We start from the raw sequence: 17,956 nt of genomic DNA, 5'->3' as shown, positions 1-17,956 counted from the left end.
ATGCGCCATTTAAAAATCCAGACCTTCATTGGCTAGTGTCTGTTTAAACATGAAAAAATATGATTTCAATACATTTGCGAATTGCATGTTAATCTCAATATATGTGCCAAGCAGTTAATTGGTTAAAACATCTTCCATCGCATTATATCCAACCAAACTCCTTAACTGGTCCTTCGCCAGCTCTGGTGATAACCATGCGGACAGATTAGTCTCTCTGGTGCTTAAAGCCTCCAAAGTAATTTTGATTTGCGATTTTAAATTGTGGATGGACTCTTCGTCTAGATCACAAGTGAGTTCTTTTTTGAAACCTCTAACTAATTTCTGTCTAGCCTAAAGCCACACACCCACTTAGACTTAAATTCATTTCACCAGAGTCGGACCTTGGTAATAAATACGTAAAATGTATTTTCTAATCATGTAGTTTTTCATCATTTAACTTAAAGACCCAAAGGTGTATCCAAAGCTATCCATTTTTGCTCATGAGCCAAACTTACTTGCAGATCATCCAACATAAAACCCTGTGGATAATCTCAATCTCAATAATAAGTGCTTACTTGACTACAATAATGACCTTGCACCTGTTAATCTCTCCTCTTATCCAAGGTTTCCTCCTCGGTAGCTGGGTTTACTGTGGAGCTAAAAGCTCTGAAAGCTACATGCAAGCACGCAAAGCCCATCTGGCACAAAAACGATGCAATTTGAGCCCCCGAAGCTGTATTTCCATAACTGCTTCAGTTACCCCTACTAGTTATTCATGAAATCACTAGTAAATAATTTACCGAACCTACTTGTAGCAAAACCCCCACCCCCTGCCTCAAAGCCTCTGCGGCCTACTATCTTTGTTTTTCTATTCAAAAAATGAAACCATTCTTCAGACTTTTAGACCTGCTCTTGTTTTCCTGCTCACTCTTAGGCATGGATCAATCTTCCACTTTAGAAAAAGTTTGACTAGCTTTTTTCTCGGGTCCAGAGACACTATTTTCATCAATATTAGGACTATCAAATCTGGACCTCCCTTTTCAATCCCTGCCCTCCATCTAGGCTGTGTAAAGCTTGTGAGCCAATTATTCCAACCATCCATCAGACTCTCAATTGGTCCTTGCCATTTGCTATTGTACCTTCTGTCATTAGACAGGCAATAGCCATTCATTAAAAAAATAAAGTGAATGCTTATTCTAAAACACTCTTCAAATTCAGGGCCATATTCAGAGCCATCGTATTCTTATGTCAGGCTAACATTCTTTAAAAAGCTGTCGTAAGTAAATTTTCTGGTTTGTATGATTCTTCTTCTTGCTTTGATCTGGCCCAATCATTCTTTTTCCCTTCCACAGGACCTATGTCATTGCAGGACCCTCTAAATATACCTTGATGAAGTGTAACTCCACTTAGCAGTAGAGAAGATATATGCCAATGTGTATTGTGAATGTATGCTTGCTAAGTGTAAAATGTGTGCTCTAGGAATATAGGAAATATGGATCTCTGGTCCTGAAGAAAGCCACAGACCCTGTATGGTGCAATTGGCTGAAACATGTCCAACTACTAGATTCAGGAGTAATTATTACTCCTAGGCATCGCTTGAGTTTTTAACCAACTTGTTTCCTACATAACTAAATAAAAGACACTATCTGAGTGAAGGTTCCCGAGATTATTTGCCTTTACTTTTTGTGGATCCTACCCCAACTTTCCTCCATGTAGGCTCCCCGTAAACCCAGAAGTGAGCTGGCCCGCCATTAGAGACTGCTTTGGCAGGTAAGCAATGCCAATGATGAAGCATGTCACCCGGGGGGGTGTGACGCCATACATTTCCATGTTTTGAATTGACTCCAATTATTTTATTGAAGTGTAGATAAATAATGTTCCAATATTGACCACAAAAAGTTGCACCGTCTAAACAGTCTCCCGGAATAGAGAAATTTCCCGACGTTGACCTTTCTTTCTCTCATTTGCCTTCCTGTGTTGATGCCTTCCTGTGTTGATGAAAAGTGTAAATATTCAGGCTTTGAACACCAACACAGAATCACACAAACAGGCACAATTTCAGCATATCCACCCCACACCCTCACTCATTGAAGTACAGCTGCACCCACGTTCGCCCTGTGCAGCAACCCACTTTTAGCCTTGGATTAGCATGGTGGTTCAGTAAATACATATAAACGATCCACACAGCATCACAAAAGTGTTAAAGTACTGATAGTAGCCTCCAATAACCATGGATCAAAGATCAGATGTGTCTTAAGAGTCAGACTTTAAAAAGCAAATACAAAGCAGAACAGCACACATTCATCACAGTAACAACTTGGGGCTTGAGGTGATCATCCCTTTGATCTCCAGCTTGCTTCCTTTTCTCCTGTTGTTTGCTTTTTTCCCACGTTAAGGCTGAAAGTTACGAGTAACTGAATAAAGGCCTCTCTCTCCTCTGTTCTTACAGGATTGCTCTATGCCGGAGACAAGTTGGTGGAAGTGAACGGCATTCCAGTGGAGGGCCTTGAGCCAGAAAATGTCATCCAGATCCTGGTACTTAGAAGATCTATTTTGTATTTCTGGGCATATTCCTGAGTTGACTCTGGTAGCCATATGAACGTTGTCATCTTTCAACAAATGCTTTTGCAAATCTCTTTTCGACTAAGAATAGTACATTATCTACATGCAGTTTACGTAAATGCAGTCATCAGCCTGCTAGGTGAATTTCATAGATGTTTTCGGGGCAAGGCAAGACTAGTTTGCTTCATAGGGGCACCACGAGCAGGGGGCAGCTTGATTGTCAAGAGAATCAGCAAAGGTTGCCTACATGCCAGCCAATAAAATGTCTCTTGACCTAGGGCACCAAAAATCCTTCCAGGAGTCCATAAATGTGAAAATAGCGCCAAATCTTTGGATAGATGGCTAGATTTTCTGCCTATCAACGCCCCTGTCCTCTTTCAAATACCTATATTGCCCACAGGATGTTGTACATCCCTACAACAACATGCCATTGACTGTTTGGGATTTCCAGCCATCTGCCCCTCCCCTTAAAAAACGTTAGTCTTTTTCCTTCAAAACACATCACTGAAGGCGCTCCTAGTAGCAATCCCTGACTACCCTTCGCTACATAGAAGGGAACTTGATCTTCATACACTTTCAACCAATGGCTATTCACAGAAGCATTCAAAAGTACAGAAGTCGTCCTGCTGGCTTACTCTTTTACATACTCTTACACTCCTTTGTGAATCAGCTCGGAAACGTCCAGCTCTCCATTTGTAAAAATGCAAAAAGGGCACAGTACTTTTTATTTGTGTTAATTGTGCATGAATATTCCCATTTTATTTCCATTTTGGATGTTTTGGGGTAATTTATAACGGCAGGTGAGAATACATTAAATAATACTACTGAGCATACTCCAAGGCGTCTTTGTGAATATACTCCTAAGCTCAGTACTTAATTTATAAAAAAATACGTTCCCAGAGCCCCCTCAGTAGGGTACTGCAGCTTTCACCACCAATTGCCCCTGCCAGCGCTACCAATAACAATACAATCACAACTAACCAACACACCCACAAATGTGGCAATTCAGACTTTAAATATACATAAAAAAATGACTAATGGATAGAGCCCACGCTATTCTTATAGCTTTGGGTGGCAAGTATTGGTGATTTTAATGTTTATTTATTTATTAAATAACTGATGTTGTGTTCCTCAGAAAATTTTACAAACAGCGCAACCATGTGTCAGGCTGTTATAAGAGCCTGTGTTGACAATAAAGTGCTGGTGCTAAGCACCTGAAACCACCGGCTCAAATGATGTTCTGCCTATGCTTCACTAGAGTGTGTTATGCTTAAGCTTTTTAAAGCAATTGCAATAATACACTGCCCTCATTTTCCTGTTTGGGAGTAATTAATGAAGGTGCGAAAATTGAACATTTAAGCTTGTTAAGCACACTGTGCCTCGCCCTGGAACAGGCAAAATCAGAGAGGTCCAAGAACGCAATAATGATATGCTTTACCAACAAAAAGCGCCATTAGTAATTTCCCCACTAATAAGGATCCGTATAGCCGCTGTACATCAGATACGGATGAGCATTGATTGCGGCACTGCTCATCATGTGTTCTATCATTGCTGCTTCCAGGAAGCCATCACACGCCCCTCTCCTGGATATCTTGCCCATGACATCTTTGCTAAGTGGTATAAAGTAAGCTGGATGTCTTTCTTCAATGATTTGATTCTTAATGGCCATACCTACAGTTTTACTGAAATTTTATAAAATCATGTTCTAATCTGTCTGTGTTCCCTCTTGATGTTGTTGTGTCTCCTTAGACTCAATCGCATGGAACAATCATGTTTAAGGTGGTCCCAGTGTCTGATCGTGCAGTTAACAACCAAACAATGGTAAGTGTCACTTGTTCTTTCTTCCACCATCACACTAAAAGTGTCAGTCAAAAAAGTCACTCAAACGTTTGTAAGAATGATTTTCAGAAAGTCATCTACCAGTGTTCCTGTTGTTGGTGACAAAAGGATCAGATTTACAGTGTATTGCAAGCTTTATATACCGACAAGCATTTATTTTAAGTGATGACAACTTAGTTAAAGCCATGGTTATGTGTATTAATTTACAAATAAAGATCACACACACGCCTAAATTAGAACCATGTATGAGGCCGATTCAGATTGGGTGGTGTGCTGTTCTTGGAAGTTCTTTCCCTTGACTTAATACTTTTATTGTAGGTTGTGTATGTGGACTGTTTCCCACTCTTCTGACTGAGCTAAAATGCATTACATTCTGTTTTTGATTTGACCTAGTTATGCGACACCTACTCCCAGTGGCATGTTTCAGCCAATCAGAAATGAGTGCTTTAATTTTGTCAATGCCCTTATGGAACAATGCCCTGATGAATAAGTGAATTAGGAGCCATTTACATAAATACGCCTCTTCTCACTGTTGGTTTGATGAGTTGATAAGCAAAGAGAACCTATGGGACAATTTTGCCTGAGAGCATTTCTCAGTCCGTGGACACTCAGTGATTAGTGAGAAGTGTCCTTGGTGGGTACTTTAGTTTATCATTTGTCTCTTGGGGTCTTATCAATGATGTCTTATAGTCATGCATATGATCTAGTTTCTCAGTGACCCTGAGCACAATGGGGATAGTTAGGCCAGTGAGCATTGGTGACGTAACTTTAGAATCTGCTAGAAATATCACATAGCCACAATATGTTTCCAACATCCAAAACTCATTGCCCAAATGAAATTGTGATTTCCAACCACTGAAAAAGTATTGTATTGTGTTGCCCAAGTGACCTGGTCCAAGTTCCAATGTCCATATTACAGTCAATGATCCGATTAGCCTCAACAGTCACAGCCAAAGTAGGTAGCTATGGCTCTTGGAACTAGCCTAGCCTCAGTAGGTGCCATCCGAATTCCAGATTCTAGGGGCACATATATTGTGAATGGTTGGTTGCTGTCAAAACCTTCAGCTGGCTGTGCCAAAGGACCCACCAGATACCAGTGAGATGAAGACACTGGGATTTAGGGTTAGGTTCCTGACCTGTATTTAAACCACAAGGGCTACAGCGATGATAAAGCTAAGCTGTAATTCGGGTGGCCGGCTAAAAGTCATGGAATACTAACCTTAGAGTTAACAGTGAAAAAGAAAAAAACAATGTGCCTTCCTTCGGCTGGTAAAAGGGCCTTAGAAAGTTAGGGTGGCACAGCACGCGTAGAATGATGAAGTTTGACCACATTTGCAGTGTTTCTGTTACAGGCGCTTAGTGCATTTACAAAGCTGATATTTTTAATTCATTTTTCCAGAATTCAGATCTTCACTACTCTTAAGTGGCTTTCTCCCGCAGGACAAGCTATATACTCTCTTCAGTCAGCTGGGCTTTGCTTTTTGTTCTCCTGGCTATGGGTCAGCACATATACAAGCACCAGCCAGTGCAGCCTGTGCGTCTTCAGTTCATAGTAGCAAGGTTTCCATCAGAGAAATAGTTTTGCTTCCAGGGGGTTCAGCATTGAAACTTAGGGTGCTGGTGGGTAGCCAGGACCATTCAAGTCAGGGATTTAAAAAAAACGAAATAGCGTTTGTTTACAAACATTCTTTCCAGGTATTCACTAAAGGGGTAAAAGCAAACAAATACCAACTGCTCAAGAAAATGTGGATTCTGAACAGGTTGTTCAGATGCCATGAGGCGGGTCTGTGATTTCTAGACATCCCTCAGCAGAGCACAAATGATGGAGGCAATGAATGGGCAAGAGATGTACACTGTGTCTTATACAATTCAAATACCCAGGGCACAGGTCAGCTATCTCTAGGGAGATCTGCAAGGGGGTCTGATTAGCTTAGGGCAGTGTAGGCCCACTATGTGGAAAGCCTGTAGGTGGGTCACCAGATTGTGGACGAGGTGACTAATAGTCTGCTTCACGTTTCACACTGTGCGGCTACTTGCTGCAAAGAGGATTTTTCTCAATTCACTTCTTTCCATGTGTTGTATGTGGTATTTCTATAGTAGTACCCCAGCCAAAAGGCAGCAGGGCGCTGAAACGGTGGGATAAACATGCAGTGCACATTGATATTGTTTGCCCACTGTGGATTGCACCACCTCATATAAGTAACAAAAACAGAATGTATTAATGGATTGAGAAATGTCCATCCAGTAAAAATCAGATTTCAAGTTTTCTTGTGTTCTTATTTATTCATACAAGTTTCATGATGCAGCCACGCGTTTCGTTCCTACAAAGAACTTCATCAGGGCGATATCTTTAATCTCTCTTCACAATTTCAAAGATTCCAACGGTCGCATATTCGCTTCATAATAAATGGCTACTGTGCCCGAGTCGCGGCATTTCACAACGATTACAATGCATCCTCCTAGGTGTTCAAAATACATTGGTTTTGTATATGCAATTATTGTAGGAAGTTTAGCTACAGCTCTGCCAGCATGCAGTCACCATGAATCCCAGGAGAGAACTGCTTCTCAAGTGAACCTATGTACAAACATTGGTAAATATTCTACTTATCTACACAGAATGACCTCACACTGCATAGGAAAGCACTGTTGTGTGTTGCATGCAAAATGTGCTTGCATATGACGCTGTTCATACTGCACACAGTTCCTGCACACAACTTGTAGGCCCAAATACATAAAACAAAATTACATACAGAGATATAAAAAAAGGGTCCCGCAACCAGGTTTTGGAAGAATGGGGGAAGGGGCGGCAGCGTTTACAATGCTGCTATTACATCGCAGTGCTTTACAACGCGGTTGATACAACGACTGCTTTGTTAGTACGCAATACCTTTACATCGCAAGTCATTAGAATAAATTGCTGTTGGGGGTGCTAAGGTATTGGATATGAAATCCAACACCTTCCCTGCTGTTGTGCAAACTGGAGTAGGAATAGTAAATAATACTATTCCTAAGTCCAGCGCGCCCCCTACAGCAAGTCGTTCGAATGTCTTGCGATGTACGATGTAAAGGTATCACGTTCTAACAACACGGTTGTTGTAATAACCGCGTTTTAATAGAGCGCAATGTAATAGCATGCGTAGTAACATTCTATATTCAAATGGGGTGATGTCTCAGCTATTGGAGATAATGCAGGCCACCAACAGAGATGCCTATTATTGCCACTGCTGTTTGTCCCGGCGATTGGATCTCTTGCATGTGTTATACGTGAGTACCATTTGCAAAGGGACCTATGGTTCTCTGGGAAGCGTATTGTGATTTCTCGCTATGCTAATGATATCTTTCTTTACGTTGAATATCTAGAGGTCAACCTATCCCCCATTTTGTGTGAGGTCCTTCGTTTAGTGGAATTTCCAGGGTTTGAATCAACAGGAATAAGGTCCTATCTTCCCATTCATAGCAATTACAATAGGGGCTGGAGTTCCGTCAGCAATGAAGGGGAGGATTTGGTCAAATAGTTAGGATTAAAAGTGCATTGGGATACAAATGTTGTATTACAAGATAACTATGGGGTGGCATATGTTAACCTGTGAAACTTGCAAAGTGGTGACTAAAACGAACCTTCATCCTGGCTGGGGGTTATACCCATATGAAAATGAAGGTTCTCCATAAGTAATTGTATCCATTTATCAAAATACCTGTTGCCTAGTTTTAAATCTACCTCATGCCTCTTTATTCCAACACCTTCCACTCCCTAGCTACTAAGCATGTTCTTTTAATCTCTGCCTCCTACTCTTGTCACCATGTTCGTATATTTATCTTTCTCCTTCTTTCATCTTCCTTTCTTCCTCTTGCTCTGGGACAAATATGACGATAAAAGATAAGTCCAAGTCCCCACAAATAAGTGCCGCTTCTCTCCACCTGCACAAATTAGGCACTGTTGATGATGCCCTTTTTTTTTGCTTTTCTGGAGGACTAACTGATATTTTAATTTATGTTATTAGGTTTTCATTTGCTGTATTTTGAGGTACCTTGATGCAAATTAGTTGTAATCAACTATCGTGCCTTCATCTTTACACGCTGTGGATAGCTTGCCTTTTTTATTTCATCTGTTTTTTTTTTGCTTTTCTAAGTTTTGGTGATGATTATTTTTGAAATGATTCAGATATGACTTCACATCTTGCTCAAAAGGACCCTTTAACTTTGGCTTTCCTTATGCTCTGATCCCAAGTCACTATTCTGAAATGTAGAATGTCCTTTTGCAACTTTAGGAAAAGAAAGAAACACTTTTTAGCAGATTTTCTTTGTTTGAACTGCAGACTTTGGTGTGTTGAAGACAAGAAAATTGACCAGAAGCAATATGTCAACACTTAAACTGCTACTTGTACATTAAACGCTTTCCACCCTCTTTGCGTGCATCAGGTCTACGTCCGAGCAATGGCAGATTACTGCCCTCAACAGGACCCTTCTATCCCCTGTGCAGATGCTGGCCTGCCCTTCAAGAAGGGGGACATCCTGCAAATTGTTGACCAGAATGACGCCTTATGGTGGCAGGCAAGGAAGGTTTCCGACTTCAGCGTCTGTGCCGGGCTTATACCATCAAACCACCTCCTAAAGAGGTAAGAACATTCGTCCATGCCATCACTCAGCTTTGCAACAGATCACTAAGTTCTCTCTTACACACCATTGGTTGCCAGTGTCATTTTAAGGATTATTGGGGCCCTGAGCAAGACATATTTTGAGGAACTCTGTTCAGAAAAACTATGAATTGTACTACATAGTTCTCGCTATTTTAAGTCCAGTCCACATGAAACAGGATAGCACAAAAGCAGCTGAAATCTGTCTTGTTCAGTGCCCCCAAATCCTTAAGATCAAACTGGGTAAAGATGTGATAGAGAAATAGAAGAGGTGTAATAGAAAGTTTACCTTACCTGGGCAATTGCCTACTGTGCCCATGCTTTAAACGACTCTGTTGGTTGCAAGTCAAGGCTTGTTTTCCAGGAATCAGAACACTGGAATGTGTGCACATCTGTGTTTAGCTTCTAGGGTCAGTATTTCATTGCCTAGGGATTGTGTGAGATGAAACACATGACCTGTTAATGCGATGCAGTAAGCTGAAATGAAAGCTTCAATTCATTTCATGGACTTCCTGTCACTGCAGTAGGAGGAAATACCAGTGGATTTTATTTCGAGCAACAACTCCTGATCTTTGAAATATGACTACTAATCCTGAATATTGTTGACATTTATCAACCAGTAGTAGAAAGCCTGAACTATTAGGGACAGTGCAATATTAGATTTATAAAAAACAAACTTAGCCCCAGGATGTAAACTTTATGAAAAGGTGGCTATGGAATAGATGTAGATGGTTGACAATACACATTGGCACCTGGTATATGGCATATGACCAGTGGGCAACAGGGTTAGGGGTTAGAAGAAGACTTATATAATAAATGAATGTTTACTTGCTTATGAAATTGAGTGTACGATACACTGGTGTTGATTAGGTCACGAAATTCCAAATTAAGGAGCCCCATAAACACAGGATTTGGCAGCTGTGAATATTCTAATACACACAGGCAACATGGGTCAGGAATTTGAATTTGAATTTGATTTGGATTTCTAAAGTGCACAGCTACCCGTGGGCGTCCCAGAGCTGTGACTCGTCAGACTAGATCCAGGGCGGGTGATTCAGGGGAACAGCCAGATTTTCAATAGCTTACGGAAGACTAATAGATTAGTTTCCTTCCGGATGTTGAGAGGTAGAGCATTCCATAATTTAGGGGCATTGTATGAGAAGAGACGACCCCCTGACCGTGCTCTTTTGATTCTGGGGACGCTAGCCAAGGAGAGGATGTTGGGTCTCAGCTGTCTATTGGCTTTATCTGGTTTGACGAGGGATCTCAAGATAGGGGGGCCCTTGCCGTGAAGGATTTTGTGGGTGATACAGAGGGGTTTAAAGGTGATTTTTTCCTGGATTGTCAGCCAGTGTAGTGAATTGAGGGTGGGTTTTGCAGAGCATCTAAGTTTAGTGCCAGTAAGCAGCCTGGCTGCTGCGTTCTGGACATGTTGGAGTTTATTGATCACCAGTTTTGGAGAGCCCAGTTATAAGGCGTTTCCATAGTCCACAGACCACAGATTGTCTGGAAAGGTTTGTCTTTAAATAATTTTTAATGAGCGGGCTTGCATTGTGAAGAGGTCTGGAAGTTGATCTACTGAGCTATAGGGAGCACCCCCAGTTTGATCTAACATGGTCAGAGCATTAAAGGATGTTGGCCATTAAGATAGCTGCGGTACAGGATGTTACAGTAGCCGAGATGTGAGAGGGCATTTAGTGGCTACTGCAGCAGAGGAAAATACAATGTAGTAGTGGAAAGGTTTTGCTGAAAGAGTTTTAAAAATGTAGTTTGTGTGATTGGACGTTTTGCTTACAAAACAGTGATTTTGATCAAATGTTACTGATTTGAAATATGCACCTAAGGTGACAGTCAAAATGGATTTTGTGAAGGACTGGTGAGAAACATGACTTAATAATGGTTTTAATGCACATTCAACTCAAATGAACAACGGTGTGATTGCTGAGGATTGTTTTAAAACCAAAATCAATAAAAAAGAATTGAAAGATAATTTGGAAACTTGTTGAATGGCCGTGCCTCTAGTGATGTGAGCTGAAATAAGGCTTTGCTTTTTAATGAAGTATGGAAATAGGATTATTTAAATAGGAATAGGAAATGGGATAGTGCCAACATCCTTTTGCTAGCTTGACTCTAATGAAATCCCTTGCTTTCTAATGTTCAACTAATAATCCTGTGCAACGGGCATTGCCTTTTCCAAAAGGGTATTCTTCATTCCTAGCCATTACCAACCCATGAGCCAGAATCCCTGACATACAGTCTGAGCACTTTGCTTTAATTTATGAGACAAGACTTTATAGTAAAGATCCATGTTGATTAAGGGTCATGGTTGTAACCACAATCCCACCAAAGGAACACAACCACAATATTTTGGGGTGCATGTGCGTGAAGGCGGGCATGTTTCTCTTAATATTATGGCGTCTGCTTTGGTGAAACCCCCAGTGCAGCTGCACATTGCATGGATATCGAGAAAACCAGACGTTTATTTCAAATTAGGAAAACTCCTCTCATATGACACTTCCCTCCCGTACAAACTATAATTAAAAATCTGCAACAGTAAAAGAGCTGATAGTCATCCCCATTTACAGTTACAGCACTGTATGGTAAAGCCGAAGATAAGGTATCACTCTCTAAGCATTCTAAGGATCATTCAGCCTGCGCCATTCTGCACCTGCTGCTAGTAATGCATAACAGGGGATGTGTATCCTGACATGCAGAATTACAGACCCTGTGTTTCCTTTTGTCAGTGCCTTGACTGTGCCTGAAAACGTCTGCATGAAATAAACTGTAATGATGGGGAACCGAGCCCATTGCTGCAGAGCGCTGCTCCTGTCAGCTTCTGGCCTTTTAGTCTGCCTTGATTTTTAAAACTACTCGTACTTGTTATTGTTTTACTTCGTGTACCTGAAGGCAATTTGGGGGGGAGTGTCTGATATTTTGCTTTGAATGATCGTGCTCTTGGAACCTTTTAATAAAATTGAATTACCGCTTTGTCAATGGCATCTCTCGGGGCTTGTCCTCCCATGCCACGGCTCCGCACCACTCCTGACCTTAATTGCAGTTGGGTAGCGGCCATCTTGGACGTGACACGCGCTTGGTGCGGTCAGCGGTCCAGTCGTTTACGCATCTCCTCGGCACTAGACACATCCTACTCAAATGTGTCTGAGTAGAACGCACAGCGGGCGCCCCGATGGCGCGCCGAAGGCGCACCTAAGGCAAGCCCGTCTGCGCCCAACCTGGCCCAGGGGCCACACCCCTGGTCAAAACTTATCTTATTCGGCCCAGGAACTAAGAGCCCTGGCAATACACCACACCCAGCTGCCTCATGATGTGGCTAACCGCATTCGGATGAATCAAATTCGAAATGCAACAGGGAATCTGAGTACATCCCTCTATGTCCCTCCCACTTGCGGCTTTACCCCCCCCCCCCATATCCTTGAACATTCGCTTTCTATATCTCAATACCAGATCATTAGTTAAACATCAGCTGGACATTTTTCTGTTGCTTTCTATTGAAAAGCCGGATGTGTTGCTGCTTACCGAAACATGGCTAACTCTGGAGTCTGCACCAGACATACTAGCTGCTCTCCCTTCAGACTACTATATCTTGAATATCAACCGGCATCCAGGGAAGCCGGGTGGGGGCGTGGCGGCTATTATTCACAAGAAATGTAATAGCACCTTAAAGTCCTCCCTGAAATTACCTGATGTGGAGAACATGGTAGTATCCCTAGATTCTACTGCGGGAACTATCGCATTAGTGTTGATTTACCAACCCCCTAAGTCCATGCCGTCTTTCCCGCTCTTACTTAGCGAACAAATGGCCAACCTTTTGACTAATCATTCCAGGGTTTTGCTTATTGGGGATTTCAATTATTGGGCCTACGACGTTCATGGCGGACCGCAAGCAGCAGAATTGTTTGAATTACTTTCCAACTTGAACTTAACGCAGATGGTATCATCCCCTACGCTCATTAAAGGACATATACTGCACCATATTTGGTCCCATAACTTGTCAATATCAATACCCTTGATATCTCCTTGAATATGGTCTGACCACCACCTGATCGACTTAACGCTCAGTCTTTGCAATAGGCAGAAACCCCCAAAGGTCGAGGGAGGCCTAAAAAGAAAGTGGAGAACTCTCGATACTCAAGAGTTTATTCAGACTCTGGCCGGTTCTCTTCCTACCTTTAATTTAAACATTGATGTCATGGAATCTGCCATTGCGGGATGGCTGAAATCGGCTAGTGATGAGCACGCCCCCTTGATCCCATTCTCTCGAACCAGACATCAAGATGCTCACAAATGGTACACAGCCGATTTGAAGACACAAAAATTTTCGGTTCGACAATTAGAAAGGAAATGGAGACATGGATATCTCACCCCAGACAGATATAAGTTTCTGTCGGCTCGCACAGAATACAAAAAAGCAATACTAACGGCTAAAGCAGCTTATTTCGAAGCAAGAATTCTTAATGCAAATAACAGAACTAAGGAAATATTCAAAATTGTTGGTGAGATTAGTAGTGACGAGAGAATACTTCCAAGTCATACCCCAACGCAAGAGATGTGTGACGGCTTAAACAATTATTTTGTGGAAAAAATCGCAACTATTAGATCAAGCATCTCGCCTTTGACTAACATAGTGGGCCAGGAGGATGTTTCTAGAAACCCAGTCACTATGACTTCTCTTCCTGACTTATTCCCTAAAATCTTAACTGACCTATTTGTCCGGGTGAAGTCAGGCTCTCCGAATGATTGTTGTCCCCCTGCTATTATGAAAGATATATTCACAGCACTGCCACACAGCATACTTCCATTTTTAAATGCATCTCTCAATCAGGGGGTAGTACCGCCTGCTTTTAAGGCTGCCACACTAGTTCCCCTCTTGAAAAAACCCGGGTCAGATCCTCTAATCCCTGCCAATTACCGCTCTTTATCCCTTCTTCACTGTCTGTCTAAAATCTTGGAGGCACACGTGGCCAGATGCCTATCTAGCTTCGCAGAACAAACTGAATATTTGGAGCCAAATCAAGCAGGCTTCCCACCGGCCCACTCAACAGAGGCGGTAGTCCTGGCCGTCCTGGATACTTTAAGAGCTAATTCTGATAGGGGGTTTTCTCAGGCCTTGGTACTCTTGGATTTGTCAGCAGCGTTCGACACGGTCGACCATAACATTTTGTTGAACCGTGTGGAACAGACAGGCATCCAAGGATCTGCCTACAATTGGCTTAAATCTTTTTTAACTGGCAGAACGCAAGCAGTGCGTCTGGGCACCCTTACCGCCACAATAATGACCACCACGTGTGGGGTACCACAGGGTTCATCCCTTCTCACCATTATTGTTCAATCTTTACTTGAGGCCTCTGCTTTATTCCTTAAGGAACCGGAAGGTCACCGTTTTCAACTACGCAGATGACCTTCAGTTGATCTTCCCCCTAGATGGTCCTAATGCTGTCATGGAATTTCAAACCACAATGCTACATATCCAACATTGGAAGGACAGCAACCAATTGAAACTCAACCCGGGCAAGACGGAATTGCTGTTGCCTGGGAAGAGCAAGGTCCACACTTCTGGCCTAGGGAACTGGGCTCCCCTCCAGTTACATCCCTGTCGGTACCTTGGGGTAATTATTGATGCAAACCTTTCGCTGAAAGGACAGGTGGGCGCAGTGATTTCCTCTAGTCTCTATCAACTCCGCAAAATCAGGAAAATTGCACATCTGTTGACTCCCTCAGTGCTGATCCAGCTGATGATAGCTTTGGTTCTCTCACGCCTGGACTTTGTTAACTCTCTCTATATCTGCCTGCCCCAGTATTTAATGAAACGGCTGCAAATGGTGCAAAACCAGGCAGCCAGATTAATATACAAACAGCCAAAACGCTATTATGCCCGGCCCTTGTTGCTCAAACTCCACTGGCTTCCCCTGGAGCAATGAGCAGCTTTTAAGACCGGATGCCTTGCTTTCAAGGCACTGCAAGGTAACAGCCCAAAATTCATCAAGGCCGTGATAAATAAACATGTTTCTCGGCGCAATTTGCGTTCATCTTATCTGCACCTCCTATCTGTCCAGATTATAAAATTCAAACGGGCTGGAGGTTGCAGATTTTCTTATCTGGCACCTATCTTTTGGAATTCTCTTCCGGTAACTATGAGAAGCTGTGATAATCTTCTAGGCTTTCGAAAGGCACTCAAGACTTGGCTGTTTGGACTAACGTACTAATTGGGTCTGATGTAACAATTTAAGCAGGAGTAGCGCTATGATACTCTGGGGTGACCGTGCGCTTTATAAGTACATGATAATAACATAACAAATAACACCTATGAAACAGTTGCACCGCTAATGTACGGCTCCTGCACAATATTTAGCCAGTAGCATTGGATGTTTGTGTTCCATCCTTGTGAGTATTTTTCACTTGACATTTGATACTGTTTTACCTTTAGAATATGAGTGAATCTTTCTGCAACTGAGTACTAATTGGGTGGAAGTTATCCCTTTGAGTGATCGGTAAGCATGGGCAAATTTTGCGAATCTCGCGTTCGCGAATTTTGCGGATTTGCGAACTCGCAATCGGCAAAATCCGCGAATTCTCGCGAATTTGCGGATTTTTATTTTTTTTGTGTTCGCGCGGGTTTCTGCCAGTTCGCGAGGGTTTTGTACAATTTCGCAAATGCGAACTTACCTGTCGGGTCGCAAGTTTTGCGAACTTGTTGTTTCTACGTGTCCAGCCTGTTTCAGACACTCTTCTTCATCACTGCCACTCTCTGTCACCACTGCCACTCTCTGACTACTCATGCCACCCTGTGGCCCACCCATGCCACCCTCTGTTTCATCACAGCACCCTCTGGTTGTCCAGTGTACATTATTGTGGCAAAGCAAAGCACACCTTCCCTGCCTCAAGTGACCTGAATAAATTTGGGGCTGATTAATGTGTCACAGAATATTTTTTTAGCTGGCACCTGCTTCCTTAGTGCTTCCTGATTAGTGATCTTTTGCACTTGCTAAGTGCTTTCATTGTTGCAAAATTAGTTACAACACCTGCCCTGCCCCAACTGACAATAATGAATTAGGGGCTGATTAATGTGTCACTGGATTTGAACTTCCAGCCTGGCTCCTGCTTGTCTGCCTTAGCTGTAATTCAGGACCTTTGTGTAACTATTCTGAGGGTCAGAGCAGGGTCACATAATAGTTGCAAGTAGGCAACTGAACTCTGGAGGGGCCCCTCAGGAAGCACTACAGGAAATGGCTACTAATGATGAGCTTGAACTTTTGAACCTGGTAAGTAGTTTCAGTTTTGCTAAGATCGTATTTCTGCAATTTAGCGCTTATTCGCGGGGCGCGAAGTTGAACTGGGAAGCCGCGAACTCACGCGAACAGTGCGAGCAAGCCATAAAATCCGCTGCTCGCGGATTTGCGGATTTTGCGGGAAATTCGCGAATCTCGCGGATTGCGAATTTACCGAAAATCCGCAAAATCCGCGAGCGTAACGGATTTTCCGCCCATGCTTAGTGATCGGGACCTTCCCGCCACTTTCTGTTGACTAGTACACAAAGTGTCTTTTTCACTCATTAGCATCCGGTGCAGTCCAATCATTCTTAACTCTCTGTCAGCCCGACATGTACCTCATTTGCCTATGTCAGGCAAATGGAGCCATTACCTAAATGCTGCCTAAAATAGGGCGGCCAGATGGGTCAACTGGGCACTACTTATTTCTGGGTCCACCTCTCAATTTGCAACTTTAAAACTGCAAAAGCGAGATTAACTTTGTACTGGCAGCCTCTCTTTGACTTCACATGTATGCTTCTCTCCTATTGTCAGAGCATTCTCGTCAGCTCTGCGCCATTTCCAGTATTCCGGTGAGGACGTGAGGGGAGGCGTCAGCTCTGGCTGGGACTGAAGCATGCAGAACTAATGAACCATATATGAATGCCTTACAGATAAACTGCTAAACACTGGCAAAAGCTCTCTCAACACATTGATTTGAAACTTCACGAGGGCGATGTGCATGCGGGGTTCTGCAGTGGGTCAAATCTATGCAGGGCCGGATTGTGAACTGAAAGCAGCCCTGGCAAATTTTGGCTGACCAAACCCTTGTCCGACGAGTAGCGATCGAGCGCAGCGAGCGAGCCCGACCGCTACTCGAGAGCTTTGGGGGGGGTTCTCCCCTCAAGAAAACTTTGGAAAACAACAGACCAAAATGGTGAATTTTAAAGCTCATTTTTCATTGCATATTCAATTGTATCAGCTTTCAAAGCACAGTAAATAGTAGATGATGACCTTAAAGAGCACCAGGTTACTCACTCAGTCATATGTACCCATAGACATTATTTCAGAGAGCACCAAAAATAGACACAATTAGTGAATCAGAGAGAACAAAGTAAAAGTGAGACCAGCCCCCCACATGGTGTGTAGCAAGCAAGCGCAGTGAGCAACCACGACTAGGGGGAGTTTGGGGGGTTGAACTTGTCCCCCCCCAATAAAATTTGGGAGTCAGAAAGGCCAAAGCAAAGCATTTTTCAACACACTTTTCATTACATATTAGATTGTATTAAGTTTTAAAGCATAATAAATGATTACTTTATGGAGCACCAGGATACCCAGTCATAAATCAGACATTCCTACAGAGAACACCAAAAAATGAAATGTCGAGCACGAAACATGAATTTAAATATAATTTATTCTTCATATAAAATAGCATAAAGACATTTAAAAACGCACTTAACTTCAAACAATTGTGCAAAGGTTCAGAGTAAAAAGTGTACAAGACAATGTGCAAACATTAACTGATTTTTATATCCTGAGTTTTGTAAACAGAGCTAAAATAAAGCATCGTATGTAAAGTGCAACAGTGCTCAACATTATGATTGTGGGCATTTTGACATTGTAAACAGTTAACATGACCTGCCTGTAGTTGCAAATCGCTATTATGAAATACTGTAA

General features: G+C 42.5%; 1 protein-coding gene across 1 annotated transcript in view; it reads left to right on the top strand.

Annotated features, from left to right (window-relative positions):
* The window catches only part of MPP4 (MAGUK p55 scaffold protein 4), a 296,409-nt gene that overhangs the window by 123,729 nt on the left and 154,724 nt on the right, over positions 1 to 17,956 (top strand). Inside the window, exons 8-10 of the mRNA XM_086958555.1 lie at positions 2,429 to 2,514; positions 4,291 to 4,362; positions 8,800 to 8,996. Coding sequence (XP_086814681.1) covers positions 2,429 to 2,514; positions 4,291 to 4,362; positions 8,800 to 8,996 — 355 coding nt within the window. The remainder of the gene's footprint in view (positions 1 to 2,428; positions 2,515 to 4,290; positions 4,363 to 8,799; positions 8,997 to 17,956) is intronic.

Source organism: Lissotriton vulgaris, chromosome 2_1 (assembly GCF_964263255.1).
Source record: "Lissotriton vulgaris chromosome 2_1, aLisVul1.2, whole genome shotgun sequence".
Taxonomy (NCBI): Eukaryota; Metazoa; Chordata; class Amphibia; order Caudata; family Salamandridae; genus Lissotriton; species Lissotriton vulgaris.
The sequence above is the reverse complement of the archived record's forward strand: the minus strand, read 5'-3'. Positions and strand labels throughout refer to the sequence as shown.